Here is a 21,309-nt window from a genome sequence, read left to right on the forward strand (position 1 = left end):
AAATGTACTTTTCCGAAATAAAACCTCGCTCCATATTATTTGCATTCAAGTGTTTTGTTGAAAGACCAAAGAAGAAAAAAAATAAATCATGAGCGACCCTCAACACAATACTTCAGTGGAACATTAGCGTCCCTTAGTGGCCAAACAATGAACTGCGTTCAAAAGCCAAACTGATTAAATCAAAAACAAATAAATACTTTACCTTGATTTAAAAAAAAAAAAACAAGAATGTGACGAAAGTTAAAGACTGCAAACGATGTGCTTTTCACCAGAAGCAAAGTATGTCAAACTTTAATCACGTAAAATAAATATCAAACTGTGTGTTGCACGGCCCTCCATTGGAGCATATCTGACTTGAGCCGTGGCGTCAGAAGAAAGAACAAAATATTTTCTTACTCGTGTGGGTCACATAAACCTCAAACTTGAAATGAAATAAATCAATGACAAAGATAAAACAAACAAACATACATTTAAATAGCAAAATAGGTACAGTACAGATAATGTTGCGTAAGTTGAGTGGCAGCTTACTGTGTATGGCGTTAGCTTTAAATATCCCTTCGCCCCCCCCAAAAATTACCAACAGTAAAAAATAAGAAAATAAAGTACATAAGGATTATAACTCATACAATTGTGTGTTAATACAGTAATAGATTTATAAATGTACAAAATCAAAACAAAAAATCCAAGCCAACTAAATGGCTAAATAAACTATTTCAACTAACACTACAGCAGAAAAGAAGCCAGACTGGTGTTCCCCCTGGTGCCGTGTTTAGCCCCCTAACATATTTCAGTCACTGCAAAATCCTTGAGCAGTTGAGAAAACGACTCCTCAGTAGTTGAACGGCCTTTCGTTGTCGTGCGAGAAGCTCGGGTTGTTCTGGCCTCGGTTGTGAGCGTAAGGGTTGGTCTGAGGCCGGTCCTGGGGGTACGGGTTGTTCAGGGTTCGGGATTCCGAGTAGGGGTTGCTCAGGGGCCGCGTTTGGCCGTGCGGGTTGGTCTGGTTGCCGGGCCGCGAGTACGGACTGTCGTTCGCGTACTCCGAGTTGTCATTGAGCCACTGCAATTCAAGAATGTTTCGTTATTTGTAAATAAAACGTCAATTGTACGGTTTGCGTGTGTATGCTAATTGTTGAAATTGTTTAAATTAATTTTTTAATACTTACAGATCTTCTCTCCTGAGCCGCCGAGCTCGGGCGGCTATTGCTCGGCGTCATCTCCAGGTTGGTGCCGCTGTCCCAGGCACTGGCGGCCGTGGCCCGCGGAATCCTGGGAATCCCTCCACTGGGGAAGGGTTTGACGCCCATGGCTGGCTCGGTATTAGCCAGAGACTCCTGCTGATTGGTCGGCAGGTTCGTAACGAGGGGATCCTTGTCGGAAAAATGGATCACGTCGGGTTTCCGACGTGAGTCTTTGGGGTCTTTGTTCTTTTTTTGGGACGGCGTCTTTGGGGATCTAAGAGGATCATTTGAAGAATTACACAACACGAAGGCCTTGAATGTTACACTCTAAAAAACCGTTGGGTCAAAATTAAGTAACCCAATAATGGGTCAAAAATGGACCGATCCACTTTATGGGTTGTTTTATACAAACTGACTTTTTTTTTTTTTTTTTACCCAAGTAAAGGATCTGTCAAATAGACCCAAGTAGAGGATTTGTCCATTTCTGACTCATAGTTGGATTATTTTTGACCCAACTGTTTTGTTTATAATTTTTGGTAATGATATGCTAATAAGTATTCATTTGCTCCCCCAAAACGTATAAATACGTTCTATTTGAAATATTACCATGTTCCCAAAGACGTATTTATACTTTTATATTTATTTTTATGTATTTAGTTTTTTTTTTAATGCTGGAGAATTCAGAAGGCTTTAATGCAGTTTCTGACCTGAAGAGGTCGCTTAAAGCAATGGTAGTTATTACAAAAAACGGCCAGCAGGTGGCAGCAGAGTATAAGAGATCAATCAGGGCCATGTTGCAAAAAAGTTATTTTCCCACTTGTTTTAAACAGATTTGGGAATAATTATGACACTTAGCTATATTCGAATGCTAATTGCTGCAAAACAGAAACAGATGCAAATGTACTTTTTTTCCCCTGATGAAATAAGAGAGTCTAATCTTTGTTTTGGTAGGTTCCATGTTTTTATAGTAATATAGAACACAATATTCTGTGAGAATTGCAAAATCAGTCAGAATCCAGCAAAACAGCCGGGAGCGAAGTGGGTTGCTTCAGTGAAAATGGCTGCGAGAGTGAATGAGTTAATAGAAAGAAAGAAAAAAACTCACCTGGTAGATACGACGATGAGAATGATGACTGTAATGAGCAGCAGTCCCCCGAGCACGGAGCCAACGATAACCAAGGCGAACTTCCATGCTAATTTAAAAAGAAAAAGGTTATGACATCAAAAAAACAGAATCACGGCAATTGATGCTCACAGAACTAAAAGTATATGAAATTTGTCATCGTTTTCAACAAGGATTGGAAGTTATTTGCGTGGCATTAACTCACATTCACTGCAGTCAAAGCCGGAGTAACCAAATGAACAGCTGGAAACGAAAGAAGAGAAGGTCATCAATATGGAATAACAAAATATATGAAAAGGTTCATTTCAGGGCTTTCCGTGACAACGAAAGCACCTACTCCACACATTTCCGAGTTCCTTCGGGTTTCTGGCCATCTGGACAAGCTGCAGGGAAAAAACAGTTGGGAATTAGATGTGAACAACGCAGAGTATTAATTTGTGTGCGTGTGTGTGTGGGGGGGGGGGGGGTGCAAACTGGCAAACATTAATAAACGACAAACAGACTAGCACGTGGAGGTGGGATGATTTTAGCTTGACAACATATTTGCCACAAAATCAATATCAGTCAATACATTTTTTATATTTTTTTGCCGCACTTACCAACACACGTTCGCCGACTGTAGTCTGTCTCAATGTAACCCTTTGAACAGTTGCAGAGGAACTCTCCGTCCCACGCTGCACATGTCGTGGTTTTCTCATCACAGGGTTTCTTATCACACAGATAAGCGTCTAACAGAAGTTGGAAGGAAATGGAAAAGAAAAACAGCATCAGGGCAAGTTGGCTCGGATGTTGCTAGCTAGCGAATTAGATCACTTGCTCCCAAAAACGTATAAATATGTTCTATTCGCAAATGTTTTAAGTGTCCCAAAGACGCATTTATCCGTTTTTTTTTTAAATACTAGAGCATACAGAAGGCTTTGATGCAGCCTCTCAACTGCAAAGAACGGTTGAAGAAATGATAATTATTACATAAACGGCCAGCAGGTGGCAGCAGAGCAAAAGAGCCCAACCAGGGCCAATGTAAAACAAAAAAAAAACTAAATTATTCACAATTCTAAATAGATTTGTGAATAACGATGAAACTTAGCTATATTCTAACGTTAATTGCTGCAAAACGGAAACAGATAGAATCCTGGTGAAAGAAGAGACAAATCTTTTTTTTTTAGGTAGGTTCCATGTTTTACAGCAATAGAAGACAATATTCTGTGGGATGCTAATATTTTGCAAATGCAATATCCGTATCAAGCCTGATAAGGAAACATACCTGCGAAGTTTGAACCCGCGAGAAAACACGCATCTTCACATTTTGAGGCGTCAGATATGGCCGTCAGGATGTCCTGCGTTTTGACTGGAGCAGACGTCTGGAAGATCATCTCCACAGAAGCACTGACTCCAGGCCCGGCTCGTACATTTGAACTTGCAATTTGTCTATAAAGACCAAGTTGTCATGATTAGAAGCAAAAACCGCAAAACCAGAGAGGAGCGATTGCTTCGGTGACTTACTTGAGTTCAAGCACAATAGAACGAGAGTAGCCAGAACCCTCAGTGAAAAGTAAAGCAACCTGTGTGGTGCAGAGAGAATATTTAAAAAAAAAAGAATAAAAAAAAAAAGGAGTTTTATCAATTATATGTGGACAAGAAAGAGAAATTCTACCTGATCAGTAATTTGTTCGGCGGCATTTTGAAATGCGACTGATGTTTCGTCTTCCATGTCTTTAACAAATGCTAATCCGGGCACTTGTAGTTGTCCGGGGAAGACTTTGGCTGAAATGTTAGAAATATTACAATTAAATACAGTTTATAAAAAAAAACAAAAAAGCTGTAAAGTGCAGGTATCTGTTTTCAGTATCACTGCTACTCACCAGCCTCACAAAGTTGGGTGTCCTCGTTGTAGGATTCGCCAGCCGTACACAAGCATACTCGGGTTCCATTGGCACGAGCTTCACATTGGCTCCCGTCGGGACACGGCTGCAGCTCGCAGACATCTGAACAAGAAAAAACAAAACGCAATCATGGAAGCCTTTCCAGGTGTTAAAATAGTAAAAAAAGCACCAACACGGAACTGGTCGTAAATACCTGGTGGTAAAGCTGTGGGGGCAGGATCTGTTGGCGGACTGACGGAATCAGTTGAGTTGGTAGAAACGGTTTGTCCGGGTGTTGTCGATTCCGGCGGGCTGGTCGGCTCGACCGCTCCAGGTGTTGTCGATTCCGGCGGGCTGGTCGGCTCGACCGCTCCAGGTGTTGTCGATTCCGGCGGGCTGGTCGGATCGACCGGTCCAGGTGTTGTCAGTTCAGCTAGCTCAACTGTATCTGCAACAAAACAACGGAACAGCAAAATTGAGAGTTTGTGTTGAATAGATTTTGTTTTAACTAATATGTTCACCTTAAAGAACATTTGCCTTCAAAAGCATCATCGGAGTTATAATAAGGGGTCATGAACAAAATTTAAATATGAACGGTTCGCCTTCCTTAGCTCATTCTATGAGACCTTTGTTTTGAGTGGCTGCCCCCTGGTGGCATGGAGTGTAATGACAACCAACAAAACAGGTTGTCCACATAGCAAATTCTTTTCATTGATAGTTTGCCTTCAGTAAGGAACTTTTAATCCGCCTCAAACCACGAGCAATGAACTCCATTGCATATGATTGAGACTGAATTCACTTCAAACTGCACAACATGCTTTGAAAGTTCATTTGGGCTTGAAAACAAATAAAGCCCACAGAAAAAAGGGGAAGGTCTAACAAGAAGGCCGTAAAGTCGGATTCGATTGCGGTTATCAACATACTGGTCAAATATTTACACGCTTGTATAATTCATTCTGACATTGCGTGGACGCACCACACCGATTCATTTTGTCGAGTTTTACTTGCGAAGCTCATTTTGATTAAGTAAAAAAAAAAAAAAAAAGTATATACATGTTGATACAGATATGTTATATTTCAATTTCAAACCTCTAACAATATACGAGTAGTAAATCAGGTTAAAAAAAAATAATCATCTTGAAACCTTAAAATGTAAAATTTTAGCTTTTCTCTGTGGATTTAATACTAAAACAATGAAGTGACGTAGTGAGTATATTTTCTCGGACAACATCATGCAGAAAGATAACTTAAAAGATGACATAATGCCATTAAATAATAATAATAATAATAATAATAAAGAAAGGAATAATGTTACTTACAGGCAGCAAAAAGGCAAAGGACAAACGCAAGTTTCAATTCTGGCACCATCATAAACCCCCCAAAAAACAATCGAGATGTATAAAAAGTAAAAGACGATTCACGGAGGGCCGCGCGTCAAAGAGTCTTCGATGTCCTCTCACCTCGGAAGATGGCGACTTGGGCTGCTGTAGTCACTTTTTAATCATTAGCCACTCCTTCAAGGAGGCTGGGAATAAGTGCAGAGATTACTTCCTGGATGCACCACATGCTCGTGGCCAATTAGATACGAAACGTGTATATATATATATATATATATATATATAAAAAAATTTTTTTTAACATAAAATGGTTCAAGACAGGTCGATCAAGTAAATAAGGAAGTTCTAGACTAAATAACATTGAATTATGAAAACAGCAGCGACTTTCCCAACTTCTCAAAACACAACTTACGATCTCATTATATCTGCTGATGATACAACAAACGGGCTGCAAATAAAATTAAACATTTAAAAAAAAATTGTTTTCCAGTAATCTATTAAATGGGGCTTTCGGCAAACATTTCTTTCCTTACTTTTGTCTTTTTTATGAATTTACAACAGCTGCTCTATCTCGTTTCCATTTCCCCCCGAGACAACATCCTTTACAAACATGATTCACAACACTTAAACGTTGTTGCAAGAATACCTGGCGGCCATTAAGTCTGGGCTGGGACAAAGGTGCAAAGTGACCTTTGAGCCCTCGACGTCACAATGGATTATTCCACCTCAACTTCCAAAAATAAACTCATAATACTGACAGATGTGCTCCACACAGGATCAATGTCAAATTTGGTCAATAAAAAGTTAATTAGAAATAGAACCAAGCAAGCAATCCCATAAATTCCCATTTCAATGGCATTATCTAAGATGACTTTGATCCCGGATGCTTTTGTGAAGCACACACGCCTTAAGTCACTCAGCAGACGAATACCAAAAGCATTAAATCTATTTTTTTTTAATGTTTCAACTCCCAAAAAAACCTTGTATCTAGCTATAAGAAGCAAACACAAATACATACACAATTAACTGTACATTGTAATATAGTTATATATAATACATACATTACAAGATGTGAATAAAATATTTTAAACTTGCTTGTCACTACAAGTCACCGGCATAGATAGACAAGCAAAGATATCTCGTGAAATGAAATTATTATTAAATATACGTTGTTTTTTTTTGTGTTTACTTATGAAATCTGAAAAAAAAAATCTTACTTAGCCCCATTACAAAATAAATAAATAATATATATATATATATATATATATATATATATATATATATATATATAATACCGTATTGGATTTTCCCCTTCCTGACAGAAATATTTTTACGAGCATGTTGCTGCGTCAATCGATTTGCGATAAGAGTCTTAACATCAGCTCGTATCATGGGGCTGACTCACTGGAAGTCCAAAGTCAAAAACACTAATGGCCTTCCTTAACCCCACCCCAGCTTACTGCTCCTGGCAACGGGCGCGGCAGCCGACGCCGTCGTCGTCGGTAGAACTGGGCCATGATGAAAAGGGAAAAAAGGCTGAAAAGCAAACAAAGTTGAATGTGTTCTTCTTACCTCGACAACATTTGAAGTGGTTTCAGTCGTCGGTGTGTTTGCGTATCTATGTGAAAGAGGACAAGTGATTTGTAATGACAGGTTGCTTAATAGAATCTTAATCCTCTAAAAATGATTAAATGTTTACTAAAAAGTACTCATATTGATGAGTGAAATTGAGCAAGAAACGGGTCACCGGGTAATCAGTAGGCAGTAGCCTACAGCTGTGGTTAAAAATGATGCTAATTTAATTAGCAACATTTTCAGCTGCTTCAAAAATAATGACCCCAATCTTGCCTCACATTTAACTACAGTTAAATCAAATGTAATTTAATGGTGAAAAACGCTTTTCAAACAGTTAGGTACAACTTCCAATATAATTAATGCAAATCATTTTAATTGAATCCTTATAGTTGAAGTCACCCCCCCCCCCCCCAAAAAAATATCTTTACAATATGTGACATAAGCCCCCACTAGTGTAAACACGACATTCTGATATAAAATTGAGTTTGTGGAATATGAATGAAAAAGCAAAATTTAATTTCTATCACTGATCTGAATATATGACTGGATAGCCAATAGCCCGTGCAAGCCGTTGAAGTCACAGGGCGGCCATCTTGCTCCTCCCACCTCGCGAGCAGACTACTGTATAAACTATACGGTATACGTACAGATTAGACATATATAGCTCGTAGGCAGTTAGTATTGGGCCGGGGGACGGGTTGTGGCAGGGTGGTCACATTTTTTTTTTTACAAGTGAAAAAATAAATTAATTCGTTAAAACCATTTTCTTTTTTCACTCAGTTCCTTAGATAATAGTATTAGATTGACCAGACAGAGGCAACTTTTGTTGAATTACAGTTATAATTCTTTAATACAAATATACAAGTTTCCTCTTGTAAACATCATTAAGCATATCATTTATACATGCATGGCAAGTTGTAAAATGTCTGAAGTCCTCTTGTTTATGTTGAACAAATTTAAAAGATCACAAATCATTTTGTGACACTAAGTACTGTCTCAAATGTTACAATTTCGATACTGTAAATGTATAGGATTTGTATGCTGAGAAACCTTTCTTGGGAGGAGCAATATGGCGCCCTCGCGACTTCGGAATTCCTGGCCTATCAGCTATCCAGTGGTATATTCAGATCAGTGATCAGAGGGCGGCCATTTTGCCACTTGCTGTCGACTGAAAATGACATCACAGTTGCCCCAGGGTTCACGTAAGGACCAATCACAGCTGACCTGTTTTCTAAATTGAGTCATGTGACGTTTCACAAGCTGAGCCGTGATTGGTCGTTGCCTGTGCAACTGTGACGTCATTTTGAGTGAACAGCAAGTGGCAAAATGGCCGCCACCTCTACGATGCATAAACACAACATTAATTAGAATAATGCTGTGCTCATCATGTGTAGGGCTGGATAAAAGACAAAGAATATTTTTTGTTTGATTTCCCCTTAAGTTCACCATTTCCTGTATTTACCAGTAAATGAAATGTTAATAACAACTGTGCATCTTGTTAGGAATAGCCTATGCAATAGTTTTGGTGTCAAACTTTCGAGAACCACTAATTTCAGATACTGAATAATTAAAATATATAATTTGGACTTAATGTATCATTCATGTTATACAGCAAGTAATTTGCATATAAAATGTATTATACTGCAGTAGATCAGACAATATGAAAAGGGCCATACTGCACAACCAATCAGAAAGAAGGCAGGAAATAGTGCCATCTTTTGGTTCCACTATGGAAAAATCCCAATTAATTTGGAATCTTGGGCTTTTAAATGACATCATTCTGAACAAAGACCTTTCCGTCTTCCTGACGCACCAACGACTTTGCAAGAAACACTTACTTGATGAGAGATTTTTTGTTTTGTTTCCGTTTTTAAGTATCCGTGGCTGGTATCTGCATCCTTCACAAGTACCCAATACGAAACTTGGTGCCGGTACGCCCCCATCCCTACAAATGTACACAGACACATTCAGATCAGGTGAAAATGTTTCTTTGTCGGCACATAGAAAAGTCGACTCTTTGTTTTCTTTTGTAACAAAAAAAAGGTTTTATTGGCTTCTCTAATCCGTTCATCATCTCAATAACAGGTACAGCCCGGGAAATCGTGTCACGAGATTCTAGTACTAATGAGACAAAGGAAAGGGGAGGCTTCTGCTACAACATTTGGTATTGAGGTGACAGTCAGAAAAAAAAGCCATAAAAATCATGCATACTTGATTTAAAAAAATTAAAAAAAAAACTCCAAAAAAAAGAAACACATTTTTAGTGTTTTTGTACATTTTTGTAAACAATATCCTTCTAGAGGTCATATCAAAAACACATTATGGCAAGTAACAAAAATAAGGGATATAACAAGAAAAAAAAAAAATCCTACGAGGCATCTAGAATGCAACACTGCTTGGCATGGTTGTTTTTTTTTACATTAAAATAAGAAGAAAAATAATAATACATTTTGCATTTTGACAAGTCACTTGCTCTATCATTGTAAACACAGGCAGTGTAAAAAAAAGAAAAAGAAAAAAAAAAGACACATGACCAAGCTATTCTACAAATATTTCCACTACATACAATGAAACGCGTGTCCCTGCTTTCTTACGCTTTTTAGTGATATGAGGTATATTTCATCAATCTTATCGTCTTTTTCTCTCCATTTCCGTTCAAAGCATAGCGTGTTTTGGAGGGAGGCGGCTGCTCGGTCAAGTTTTCTTCTTTTGTCGTTAGCCCCCTTGCAAGCTTGAGAGTCCCAGAAAACCAGCGGGGGGAGGGACGAGGGGGTGGGGGGGGGCTGCTGAGGCTCGCAGGAAACAGACTAAATGAAATATCAACCCTGGCTGCCGGGATAGAGAGAATGGCTTCGACTACGGAAGACAAAGAAGGCCATTGTTCATTCTTGCGAGTTGCAGGACTGCTGCATATTCAGGAGGCGTGTTGTATAAATTAACTCTTCTGCTGCGTGGATGCTACAAAAGGTGTGAGGCGGCTAATGGAGAATAAATACGAAAAAACTAAACGGAGAGAGCGAGAGAGAGTTCAAGTTCCAGCATGTCAGCCGAGCTCTGGAGAAACACTTAAATACAAAGAGCTACTCTCAAAATGTCGGATCACAAAATTATGGCAAATCCACTTTTCTTCTTCTTTTTTTTTTTTTTTTTTTACATCACCCGACAAACCGCAAGAAACAAATTTAACCCCGTCCCTCCCCTCCTAGCAACAATAAAAAAAAAATAATAATAATAAAAATAAAATCCCTCCCCACCCTCCCAAAACCCTTGTTCACAGTTTCCGCCTTTTAAAATAAGCATTATTAGCATAAGAATCACAAATTGAATGGGTTATTGTGTTGCTGATGATATGTTCGGAAAAAAAGTGCTTGCTTGATTCCATTGACGTGTTAAAAAAAAATAAAAAAATTGAGGTGACTGAGTTTTGCTTGCTGGCCATCATCGTGTTTTCAGTCAAACGTGTTTCAATGGAGTTCTTTTCTACATGCTGGTTTCACATTGACACGCAACAGTACCGTCATTTGGACTAAAACACGCAAACAAGATCGTGCGGAGTTAAAGTGAAAAGGAAAAAAAATCAAAAATCAAAAATCAAAGCTTTGTAGTTTCAAAGTACACCTGTAAAAACTGTGCTAATTGCATCTCATAATACAAAGTCTTATTACACAATTTTGCCTATTTCCTGAGTTCATACATTTCTTGTAACAGACAATATATACTTTTTTTTTTTTTTGCCATTTGAGTACTGGGCTTTCCCTGCCACAAGTGTTTTTGTTTTGTTTTTTTGTAACTATCAACATTATTACTTTACAATGGTATGATGATTGGTAAAACACAAGGGTTCCCAACGTAAAAGAAATGCAAGTTCATCTCTACCCTCAAAATGTTTTAAATTACGTTTAAAATCTACGGCTTACGATCATATTTATATATATATATAAAAAAAAAAAGTCACTACTTTTTCCCCCAACAAAATGTAACCGACTAAAATGCATCATAAAAATAAGAATTAAAAAAATTGCATTTGAGGCCATGGCAGACCCTCCCTGGTCATGTTTGCATCAACATTTAATGGCAGTGTTTAAAAAATAATAATATTTTGCTACAAGAACAAAATTAGGATGAGTAGGAGGAGGGGCGGAGGGGGGAGTGGACCAAAACAGCAACCCCTCGCCCCCTCCCAACTGGGCTCACCTCATTTGACCCTTATCTGAAACTTTGGCTTGTCGGGGTTTTTGATCCTGTACTCACTGGCTCGCTGACATCAGCTAACAAGCTGGTATACCCTGAGAACTCTGAGACCGGAGTCCGTATTCTGTGGTCCACCTCCGCCGTGGGGTCGCTGCCGTAGCTCAGAGGGGTGCGGCGTCCCGACTTGAACTGGGAGCCGAAGGCCTGGGCAAAATTCTCAATCTGGTACGTGGTGGACTCTTTCGGGGGGTTGAGGGGAGACAGGTCTGAGTAGCCGGAACCGTTGGCGGGGGCGGCGCTCCCCCCGGCCTTGGCTTGTTGCCCTTTGGAGCTTTCCGCCTGGACCGTCAGATCCTGGGGAGGTAGGTTGAAGGCTCCTGGGGAGTGCTGCTTCTCCAGCTGCTCTGTCAGCTCCTGAGATGGCGTTAGCTGCTGGTGGCTGGCTGGCTCCAAAGTCAGGTGGAAGCCCGCTTGGGAGGGGGAGCCCACCAGCATGCCGTAGTGGGACTTGGACGAGGTGGAGGAAGAGGAGGACGAGGGGGCGGCGATGGGCAAGGGCGAGGAAACGGCGGGGGGGTAGCCGCAATCCAGCGGCGACGTGCTGTAGACGTGCTTGTCGGCGAACAGGGGTCCCGTGGGGCTGGAGCTGCTGGACAGGAGCGGGAAGGGCCCCGTGGCCCCGAGGCTGGGGAAGGGCCCGCTGTGGCTGGTGCGCTCCAGGGCCTGCAGGAGGAACTTGGAGTACTCGCTCATCACCGCCGTTTTATCGCCCCCGTTGGCCGCGTCGTCCTCCAGCTCGGGGGTGACGGGCGCCGCCGGCTGGAGGTCCACGTGGTGCGGGTGGTCCGAAAGGTCGAAAGCCACGTCGTGGTGGTGCGCCCCGTCCGGCTTATGGCTGTAGTGCTCCAGCAGGCTTTGCAGAACCTCGTCCGGGATGCCCGACTTGTCGTGCTTAAGTTCCAGGGGCGACGCGTCCAGCATGGCCAGCGTGGGTTCGGGTCCCAGGGAAACGTGGATGACGCTGCTCCCCTGCGACGCCATGTGGAGAGCACCTGCGCCGTAGTCGTTAGTGACGGCGTGGAGGTAGCGCCGCTTTTTCACAAACTGCATTGCATCGTCGTAGTTGCTGCTGGTGGTCGGACCCTGCTTGTGAAGACCCATGCTGTCCAGCCCGGAAGCGTCCACGTGATCCATGGAGCCGGCCTTTTGGCCCAACAGTTTCTGTCCGTCGGCGCCATCTTCGAGAGAAAGAAGGCCCTTATCCAAACCCTTGCGGCCCGCTTTTTTAAAGACCAATTTGGGAGAGCGTCCCTGCGTGGCCGAGCCCGAGGGCTGCTCCATGCTGAAGTCCTGCAGGCCCATGTCCCGCGCCATCGCCCCGGAGGACGCGGCCGCCATGGACGCGGCCGCGTTCTTCTTCCTCTTGCGCTCGCCGCCCTCCCCGTTTTTGGACTTGGCCCGCTTGCGCCCGGAGGTGGTCGCGGTTCCCTGAGTGAGTGAATAGCTGCCCTCGTCGCTGAGCTCCAGCATGTTCGGGTCCAGGCCCTTCTTTATGGCTTCTCCGCAAGTCCGCTTGTGCTTCAGTAACCGGTCGGTTCTTGAGAAAAACTAGAAGGTTGACAAAGAGACATAAAAACAATGAGACGCAATTTCACCGGCATGTCATTCATTCGGTTTTTCGAATTTCAGCCTTTTCAAAAGAAAACATTCAGATTTCTGCAGTCCTCCATGAAAACAGATTGCTTATTTTTGTGTTCAAAATAAGACATTGAGAGAAACAACAAGGCTCCGTCCTAATCCCTTGCAAATTGCGGGGTTTATTGTAGGGCTGTGCAATTAATCGAAGTTCAATTACAATCTCAATTATTACACTCCACAATTACAAAATTGGCATAGTTGTGATCAAATATAAAAGATTATTAATACTAATTTTGAGTTGCTTAAAATGTATATATTTATACCTTTTTTACTTTAAAATAACTTATTTAATCAATCTTGTTTGGTCCAAACTTGCATAAATCAAGTTTCAAAGAAATGTATTTGTTTTAATATTTTTTTACGTTTAAACATTTTCTTGTTTTGTACCAAAAATTATCATCCTAATCACGATTTCAATTATTACCAAATAATCGTGATTAATATTTTCAATTCAAAATTCAATTTCAAATTTCAAATTTCAATTGTTACACTCCACAATTACAAAATCAGCAGTCGTAAAAAAGAAAAGAAAAACGTATTAATACAAATTTTTGAGTTGTTTAAATGTATACATTTGCACCTTTTTTTTTCATTTTAAAATGACTAATTTAATCAATTTTGTTTCATCCAAAGGGAACTTGCATAATTATTGTTTTTGTTTAAAAATGGTCTTGTTTCGTAGCAAAAAATAAATTATCGTCCTAATCGTGATTTCATAGATTACCAAAATAATCATGATTAATATTTTCTTCATAATCAAGCAGCCCTAACATTTTAGTTCACGTTTCATTTTGACTTCCAAACGACCGCGCACGATCTCGCCAAACACCGAACTGAACAACGCTCGAAAAACCAATCTCCTTCGTTCAAATGAAAAAGTGCAGAAAAGCTCCCAAACGTACTTGCTGGCATGTATCGCATCGATACGGCTTCTCGCCACTGTGCGTCCGTTTATGTCGCTCCATGTGGTACTTCTGGATGAAGCGCATGTTGCACTGGTCGCAGCTGAAAGGCTTCTCCCCTGAAACCAAACGCCGGGACGTGATTTGCCGTTTATGCCCACACATGGATTCAAAATCGGGCAACTCACCACTGTGGATCTTCTCATGCCGCTGCAGCAGGTATTTCTGAATGAAGCTCATGTTACACTGACTGCACCGAAAAGGCCTCTCACCTGTGCGATCAAGAGTACAACAGTGCCCCCAACACATTAATGACTGCTCAGCCGCAATCTCATTTGCCACATGGCTTCTTTTTTTTTTCTTTTTTTTTTTGCCCCTCAACACAGCACTCGTTCAGGGAGAAAGCAATTGTGATAGATAAAGCGACTCGGGTTCCGCTTCGGTCATCCGCCATGAGAAGTTCCCAGCAAAGGGGATGACTAATGCACCCAGAAACACATGAGCAATCAATGAGTCATCCCCCGAGAGTCCGCCATGACATGATGCGCCCCGACGGCGCACCGTGCGCTACATTTCCCTTTTGCATCCGGGAGGTTGGAAAGCACAAAAAGGAGCAGCAAGCAGTGAAAGCCTCTCACCTGTGTGTATGAGCACGTGTCTGCGCAAGTGGTAGGAGCTGCGAAAGGCGGCGTTGCAGTGCTCGCAGATGTGCGGTTTGGAGTTGGGGGACAGGCAGGCCCCGTCGGCGTCCAGCATCATGGCCTGGGAGGACGTGACAATGGGGGACCGGTTAGGTCCGGTTACTTACGGCGGTTCGGCACGTTTTACAGACATACATTTTCACACTTGCCAAATTCGTATGACTTGAAAGAGCATAGGGGTGTCGTGCGATTACATTTGTAATCATAATTAATCACACGACTCCAATAGTTAACTCACAACTGTTATATCTGTTCTAAATGTAAAAAAAAATTCTTCTTCTAATTTTTCATACTCTTGGTAACATAAGTGTGTGGGGGGGGGGGATGTTGGCTGCATATTTTAGTCATGATACAGTCATTAAATAATAATTCATAAAATTAAGTACAAATTAAAAACACGCACTGCAAAAAATGTGTGATATTGATTTGTGTTGAGGTCATTGTTCTGCCACTAAGTGGCATAATTGCATTTGTAAGACATTGGTGACAGCTCAGTATATTTTTCTTTTCATATTAAGAGCTATCTAATCTTTTAACATGACGTAACTTGTGAAAATCTGCAAAAAAAAGTTTTGTTTGTAAAATACAACTTGACCCCAATCTCCACAAATATATGTATTTTTATCAAATTTATTACTGCCAAATTTTGATGTGGACGTGTCTGCTGTGCCACCCCTATTTATTGAGATTTTTTTTTACACTACACAAATAAAATATTTTTCCTATCGTGCTAAGTTAAAAATGGGTATTGTATATAATCAAACAGTAAAAAAATAATGTTTACTCTACTTTTGTACTTTCTACATTTTAGAATTTTGACTTTTACTAAAACATAATTTCCCTACTTCCGCTTAAGTATAGGGTGTGAATACTTTGACCACCTCCATTATTAAACGTATTACTTCTAAATTTTGACGTGGACGTGTCTGCTGCGTTGCGACTGGCATTCCCCCAGTACAGGCTTTCAGAGTAAGGGGCAGTCATTAATCGCGCGCTTAAAAAAATGTGTAGCGTTAAAGGAACTTTAAATAAACGCACTAATTTTGACACTCCTAATAAATACATATTTTGAACTGTTCATAATTCTCTCCACGTTCATTAATCCCCCTATTTTTCAGCAGAAGAAAAAAAAGCAGGATTATGTTAGGCTGGCAAACCTTAGCCGCGTCGCTGCGTTTCCTCCGGGCTTTGCCTCCCTGTCCGTCCCCATTGGTCCTCCTCCCTCTTTTACCCGAGGGATCTTTTGGCTCTTTACCCGCTCGTCCTGACATCTGGGGGGAAAAACCACAAGCGGTATCAAATATCTCAAAGTGACACAAAAGTCCAACGTTCACATTTGGACTCCAAACTGACCGGTTCTCCAAGTGAGCGCACGCTGCTGTGGCTGAGGTCGTGCAGGAGCATGTTATGGTGATTCTGGTGGTGGTTGCCGTAAGACATGTCCGGCATGTCGGCACCGCTCTTCCCCGCGCCGGCGCAATTCATGGCCACGCCCCCGCCGCCATAGAGGGGCATGCGATAATCCAGCTCGCTTAGCCGCTCCTGTTTGATGCCCATGCTGTGGAGGAAGCCGCCCGCGTTGGCCACGCTGGCGCCCTGGTGGTCCGGGGGCGAATCGCGCTCTTTCTTGAGGACCATCTCCTGCGGGAGCTCGCCCATGACCGACTGCGAGGTGAGCCGCGTAAAGCTGGTGACGGGCGGCAGGTGGCTGAACATGAGCATGCCGGGTGCAAAATTGGGATCCATGCCACCGTTGCGCAAAAACTCATTGCCGATTTTGTCTTGGATCATACTCATGGTGGTAGTTTTGCTGTGTGCGGGCGCGGGCCAGGCCAAGAAATCTAAAGAGGAATGCAGGAGAACACCCTGAAAAAGAGGAAATTGTGACAATGTAGGCATTAGTTAATCCCCCAAACATTTTTTTCCCCCGATTCTCGAACAACTAACTGTGTGCCATGTGACTGTTTTGGTGATGGTCGTATGAGCAAAGTGTTAAGTGTATGGGAGCATTTTGACCCCAAGTCACAGGCAAAATGGCAAAAACGTTAGTGCACCTTCAAAGATACTGTCCCGAAAATAATTAAATTTATTTCTCCACCCTTAGTGTCGCATATAACCTTGTTAAATGCCTTTACAGATGGCACCGTCAATAACAGTGGAAGTGAAAATCTTTATAGAACAGTCCGGTGCTCGGTCTACAATATAATGTGAAGTTTGGACTTAATTACTGATGTTTAGAACATTCTTTTGAACCTTGGCTTGGCCTATCACATCATGTGTAAGCAAATAAATCTAACTCCAACAATGATCATGAGGTCCCCCCCCCCCTCATTATTTCCCCCAGATAAGTAAATAATCTTGTTAAACGCCTTTACAGCAAAAGAGATTGCACATTAGGTAATTGTAAGGAATATCAGTCCAGCTGTTTGTCTAAAATTAAACCTAAATTATGTACAGTGCACTTGCATTTGTTTTAATGACACCATAAGCAGCCTGAACCCAAAATGTAAAATTTTGACTGAATAACTGTAGTTTTGAACATTCGTAAATCTGATTTATAACATTAATAATCTAAATGACTTATAATATATAACGCTAACGTAAGAAATCCTAACATAACAGTCCAGACCTCTATCAACAATTGAATTTAAAATGTGTAGATTTTATATTGTATATAGCCATAGCAAAATTGGAGTGAATTATGAGTTATTAACACTCTTTTGCACATTGGTCCTTCAAATGTGAAAGCAAATCAGTGACTTGAACACAAATAGCTGGTACATTTTGTTTCCCCCTCCTAAGATTAAAACTTGGTTAATTTCCTGTTAAAATGTACCATGACAGACATAAATTAAATAATTAAGGTGAAAAATCCTTACACAACAGCCCAGAAGCCTGTCCACGAGTGAATGTAAATAATAATAAACAAAATGTACATTTCTCCTCATGAAAGCACATGTAACCAGGAGCCTAAATGTATAACTTGGAATGAAATTGTGTCGTTTTAAAGTCTATTTTGCATTGTTTATACCATCATTTGCACTTTGACCTAGCGAATGTGAAAGCAAATAATGTAAGTCTGATCTCAATAGTGTAAATAAATATCCGTACACAATTCAATCTAAAATGTGCATTTGATTTTAACTACATACAAGTCAAAATGTCAAATCAGTGAATTGGTGTTGTTGTTGTTGTTTTTTTAGCACTCGTTTGCACCTTGGCCTATCATACGTGAATGCCAATAAATCGGACTGCAACACGACTAATTAGTCGGTTGGACAGACTTGCCTAAACAGACGGTATTTAGGTCAAACACGACTTGACATTTGCACAATGTAACCATGACACACTCATGTGACTCAACGAGCCGTGGAAAGGTTCGACGGCTTGTTCCCAAGCCAAAAATCCCGGCGACCATTTGTCTCGGGCGACACATTCACCACCGAGCAGATGAGCTTTTGTCATACATAATAGTTAGCCAGCTAGTTAGCATAGCCGCCGATTCGCCACAATGAGCCCGACGACGCATCATCTCGGTCGCACTTCAAAAACCTTGAGAGCAAAAATGCTTAGAAAAGCAGCACGAATCATTCTATAAAGTTGCATTTGACGCCACGGCTTGTGAAATAAGCACAAAGTTGGCCTCGTGTGTACCAGGTTAATTCGCGTTATCAATTGGCTATTTAAAAATGGTAAGCGACTACTCGCCATAATGGCTCATTGCAATGAAACTACATCTGTATAAACTAGCCATAGTTTTAAATTAACGATTCGTTTCCCACGGTTGGCGTGAATCGCTCATTTCCCGAACTTCGCTGGGGAAATTAGATCAGACTGGCTGGCGCTCCGTTTATTGATAGCTAACTTTAGCCGTAATTACGAGCGGATAATGATTACCGAGCGTGCGTGTGGCTGGCAAAAACGTTCCCTGGGCTATTTCGGTTCCACGTCCACTCCGGCTCCAGTGACCCAACACGGGCCATCGCGGCTAAATAAAAACCCAGCTTCGAGCTTTCCCCACGCAGCTGTGTTTATAACAATCAAACTAGCCACGAGCTAGTTAGCCGGCTGCTAACGTGCTAGCAGTTAGCTCCGAGCGAAACGCCGCATTACGGCCCGTGCATCACAAAACAATGATGCTGCCTTTCGGTGCGTCTCCCCCGCGGTTGCGAGACAGCCTTGCGTCGCGTGTACCTCGACAGAGTCCGGACCGAACCGGGAGCCCACGGTTGGATTCTCGCTCACCTACACATGACCGCAGACGCCTTGGAACGTGCCCGTGGTGCCCCCGTATTCGCAGCTTTGGAGGTTTTATTGCCAAAACACTGTTCTCCGGCGGCCGCTGCTTTCTTCCATCTTGTCGTGGCGCGGGGGATTATGGGTGCAGGCGGACGGGTCGTGAGAGGAGACAGCCGCAGCCGGAGACAGCCAGGGTGCAGATGATGACGCAGGGGACTCACTACTTGCGTTTGCATTTGCATTTGCACCGTGCAAAAAAAGACAAAAAAAATAGATATTAGTATGCAAAAGCACTCACACTTATAAACACAAATACGTGTGTAAAAATAGTACTCTGGTATAAACGTTGTGAAAAAATAAATAAAGTACAACAGCAAGTATGGGAGAGGGACAAGAGAACAATAGGCACAACCACCGCATCAATAAAGTGATACTGTAATCTTGTGCTATATATCGCGGTTCATGCTATATAGTCCCACCCTATCGTGGATTTTTTTTTCTTTCTTAAATCAAATAGTTATTACAAGGGGTGTGAATTGCCTAGTACCTGGCGATTCGATTCGTATCACGATTAATAGGTCACGATTCGATTAATCCCGATACGAATCTATAAATTGAGTATTGCGATTTTTTTTAAACTCAAGTTTAGAAAATACAACTTGTACATGTACACTGTAAGATTTGTATGAACATTTATTTATTTATCTGAAAATTCTGGCTTATAACTGAGCCACTGCATTTACCAAACCGTCTGTTTCATATTTGAACAGCACTGAAATAAAAATATCAAGGCTTAATGTTCCATTAATATAACATTCTTCCATGCTTAATGTGTGAATCCTAACCCTAAGTAAGACGTTTTGTTGAATATTTCCATCAAAAATTGATGTTTAAAAATCGATTCAGCCGCATATCGAATCGATTCGAGAATTGCGTGCTGTAATATCGCGATATATTGCCGAATCGATTTTTTCCAACACCCCTAGTTATTACTATATTGGGATTGCATGTTAGTACAATATATTTTTTTTTTTAAACTTGTTCAAATTCACTTTCGAGGGGGAAAAAAATGTCTGCTTTTATGCCTCATTTCCTTTATGAATCTGAATTATATTGCCTGACTCAAAAGTGTAAAAACGACCAGTACTCTGGTAAAGTACTAATTCAACTCCTTTACTTTTAAGTCAAAGCAAAAAAGAAAAAAGTAAACTTTTTTTCCTTTTCTTTTTATTTACATCTTGTCATAATCTGCAGAAGCTTTAAAAAAAAAAGAAGTAATGATCCATTTAGAAACGTTAATGAGGAGAAAGTACACATAATGTTGCATCTGTTTCCAATTTTTCTGTGTAGATAGTATTAGTGTACGTTATTTTCTAGGGCCTTAAAAAAAAATAGAGAATTGACATTGAATTGAAGCAGAGCTGCAGATTTCCGCATGATTCATTTACCATCAAGGGCTGCAGCTGTTTTCACAACCAATAGTGAAAAAGTACTTCATAATATTCCCCCCTGGCTTGTGTGAATCCGCAGTCTTGTTTTTCTGCAGCAAAATAACACAATCGCTGTCCCTCATCCAAGTACACACCACAGCGCTTACCGTTTGACTCCAAAGGGAAGACTTTTAAAACATTTGTCGCGATGATCGCACGTTGATGAAGTACAGCTGCAGTTTTCAGCCACGGAGGATGGATGATTCATATTCCATCAATAGTTGCGCTACTTTTGACAACAATAGCAAGGCGGCACATTCATGGGAATGAATCAGCATCCTTGCTCATTCTCATTCCGGGGATCATGCGCTGGCAGAAACAAACAGGGGGACAATACAAGTAAATTGCTCTTTCTCAATTGACACTCATGTATCACATATTATCGGACTCCGAGGTAACGATTTGTACTTTTTCCCGAATTCAATGTCAAATGTTGCCCACCTCGCAGGATATTAAAGCCATAAAAGTGCAATGATAGCTCGAGCTTTTTGTACAGTGACTGCAGTGCACAGGCTTGCTTCCCCTACAGTAACACTAGGGGGAACTAAATAGCCTCCAATAGACATTGGCCATACTGTAGTCCTTTCCCCCTCGGATACATCAGGCATCGTTTCATTAATATTTCCGGATATAAAAAGTCTACACACCCCTGTTCAAATGGCAGGTTTTTGTGATTAAAACAATTTCAGCAAGATTTCAAAACCCTTTTCCATCAGTAAATGTGACCTACAAGCTGTACAACTCAAAAAATGTATATATTTGAGAGGGGAATCAACAACATATAAAGCTTAGATGTTCTAGTAGGCTTCTTGACATTTCTCCAACCTGGAGGTTTGGTGCCAGTGTTATTATAGTTTGAGAATTTTCATTTTAGTTAGTCTTTAGGTTCTGTTTGTTTTGATTTGTTTTAGTTATTTAAAAAAATACTTAATTTTAGGTTAGTTTCAGTATTAGTTTTCGTTTTTTTTTAATGTGTATTACTTGTTTGCAATATTTAACTCATTCACTGCCAT

At 41.0% G+C, this 21,309-nt stretch overlaps 2 protein-coding genes across 3 annotated transcripts; both read right to left on the bottom strand.

The window, feature by feature from the left end:
• Positions 1–328: 328 nt before the first annotated feature.
• muc13b (mucin 13b, cell surface associated) lies at positions 329–5,618 on the bottom strand. Its single transcript, XM_086065057.1, has 12 exons — positions 5,483–5,618; positions 4,378–4,611; positions 4,164–4,286; positions 3,956–4,065; positions 3,805–3,863; positions 3,566–3,729; positions 2,901–3,029; positions 2,639–2,684; positions 2,507–2,544; positions 2,284–2,371; positions 1,164–1,452; positions 329–1,057 (listed from the first exon to the last, which is right to left on the bottom strand). The coding sequence occupies exons 1-12, from the start codon at positions 5,532–5,534 to the stop codon at positions 830–832; spliced, it is 1,560 nt and encodes a 519-aa protein (XP_085921183.1). The 5' UTR covers positions 5,535–5,618; the 3' UTR covers positions 329–829.
• On the bottom strand, positions 4,516–19,471 carry znf281b (zinc finger protein 281b). 2 transcript variants are annotated; one of them, XM_086065055.1, is made up of 9 exons: positions 18,813–19,471; positions 15,921–16,433; positions 15,725–15,838; positions 14,505–14,628; positions 14,055–14,147; positions 13,867–13,985; positions 8,914–12,874; positions 7,073–7,118; positions 4,516–4,611 (listed from the first exon to the last, which is right to left on the bottom strand). In XM_086065055.1, the coding sequence occupies exons 2-7, from the start codon at positions 16,362–16,364 to the stop codon at positions 11,282–11,284; spliced, it is 2,487 nt and encodes an 828-aa protein (XP_085921181.1). In that variant the 5' UTR covers positions 16,365–16,433; positions 18,813–19,471; the 3' UTR covers positions 4,516–4,611; positions 7,073–7,118; positions 8,914–11,281. The 2 variants fall into 2 exon arrangements, with proteins under 2 accessions (XP_085921181.1, XP_085921182.1); XM_086065056.1 differs by having other exon boundaries at positions 14,055–14,138; positions 18,813–19,470.
• Positions 19,472–21,309: the final 1,838 nt, after the last annotated feature.

Source organism: Leptonotus elevatus, chromosome 20 (assembly GCF_054856555.1).
Source record: "Leptonotus elevatus isolate MCC_2025b chromosome 20, RoL_Lele_1.0, whole genome shotgun sequence".
Classification (NCBI taxonomy): Eukaryota; Metazoa; Chordata; class Actinopteri; order Syngnathiformes; family Syngnathidae; genus Leptonotus; species Leptonotus elevatus.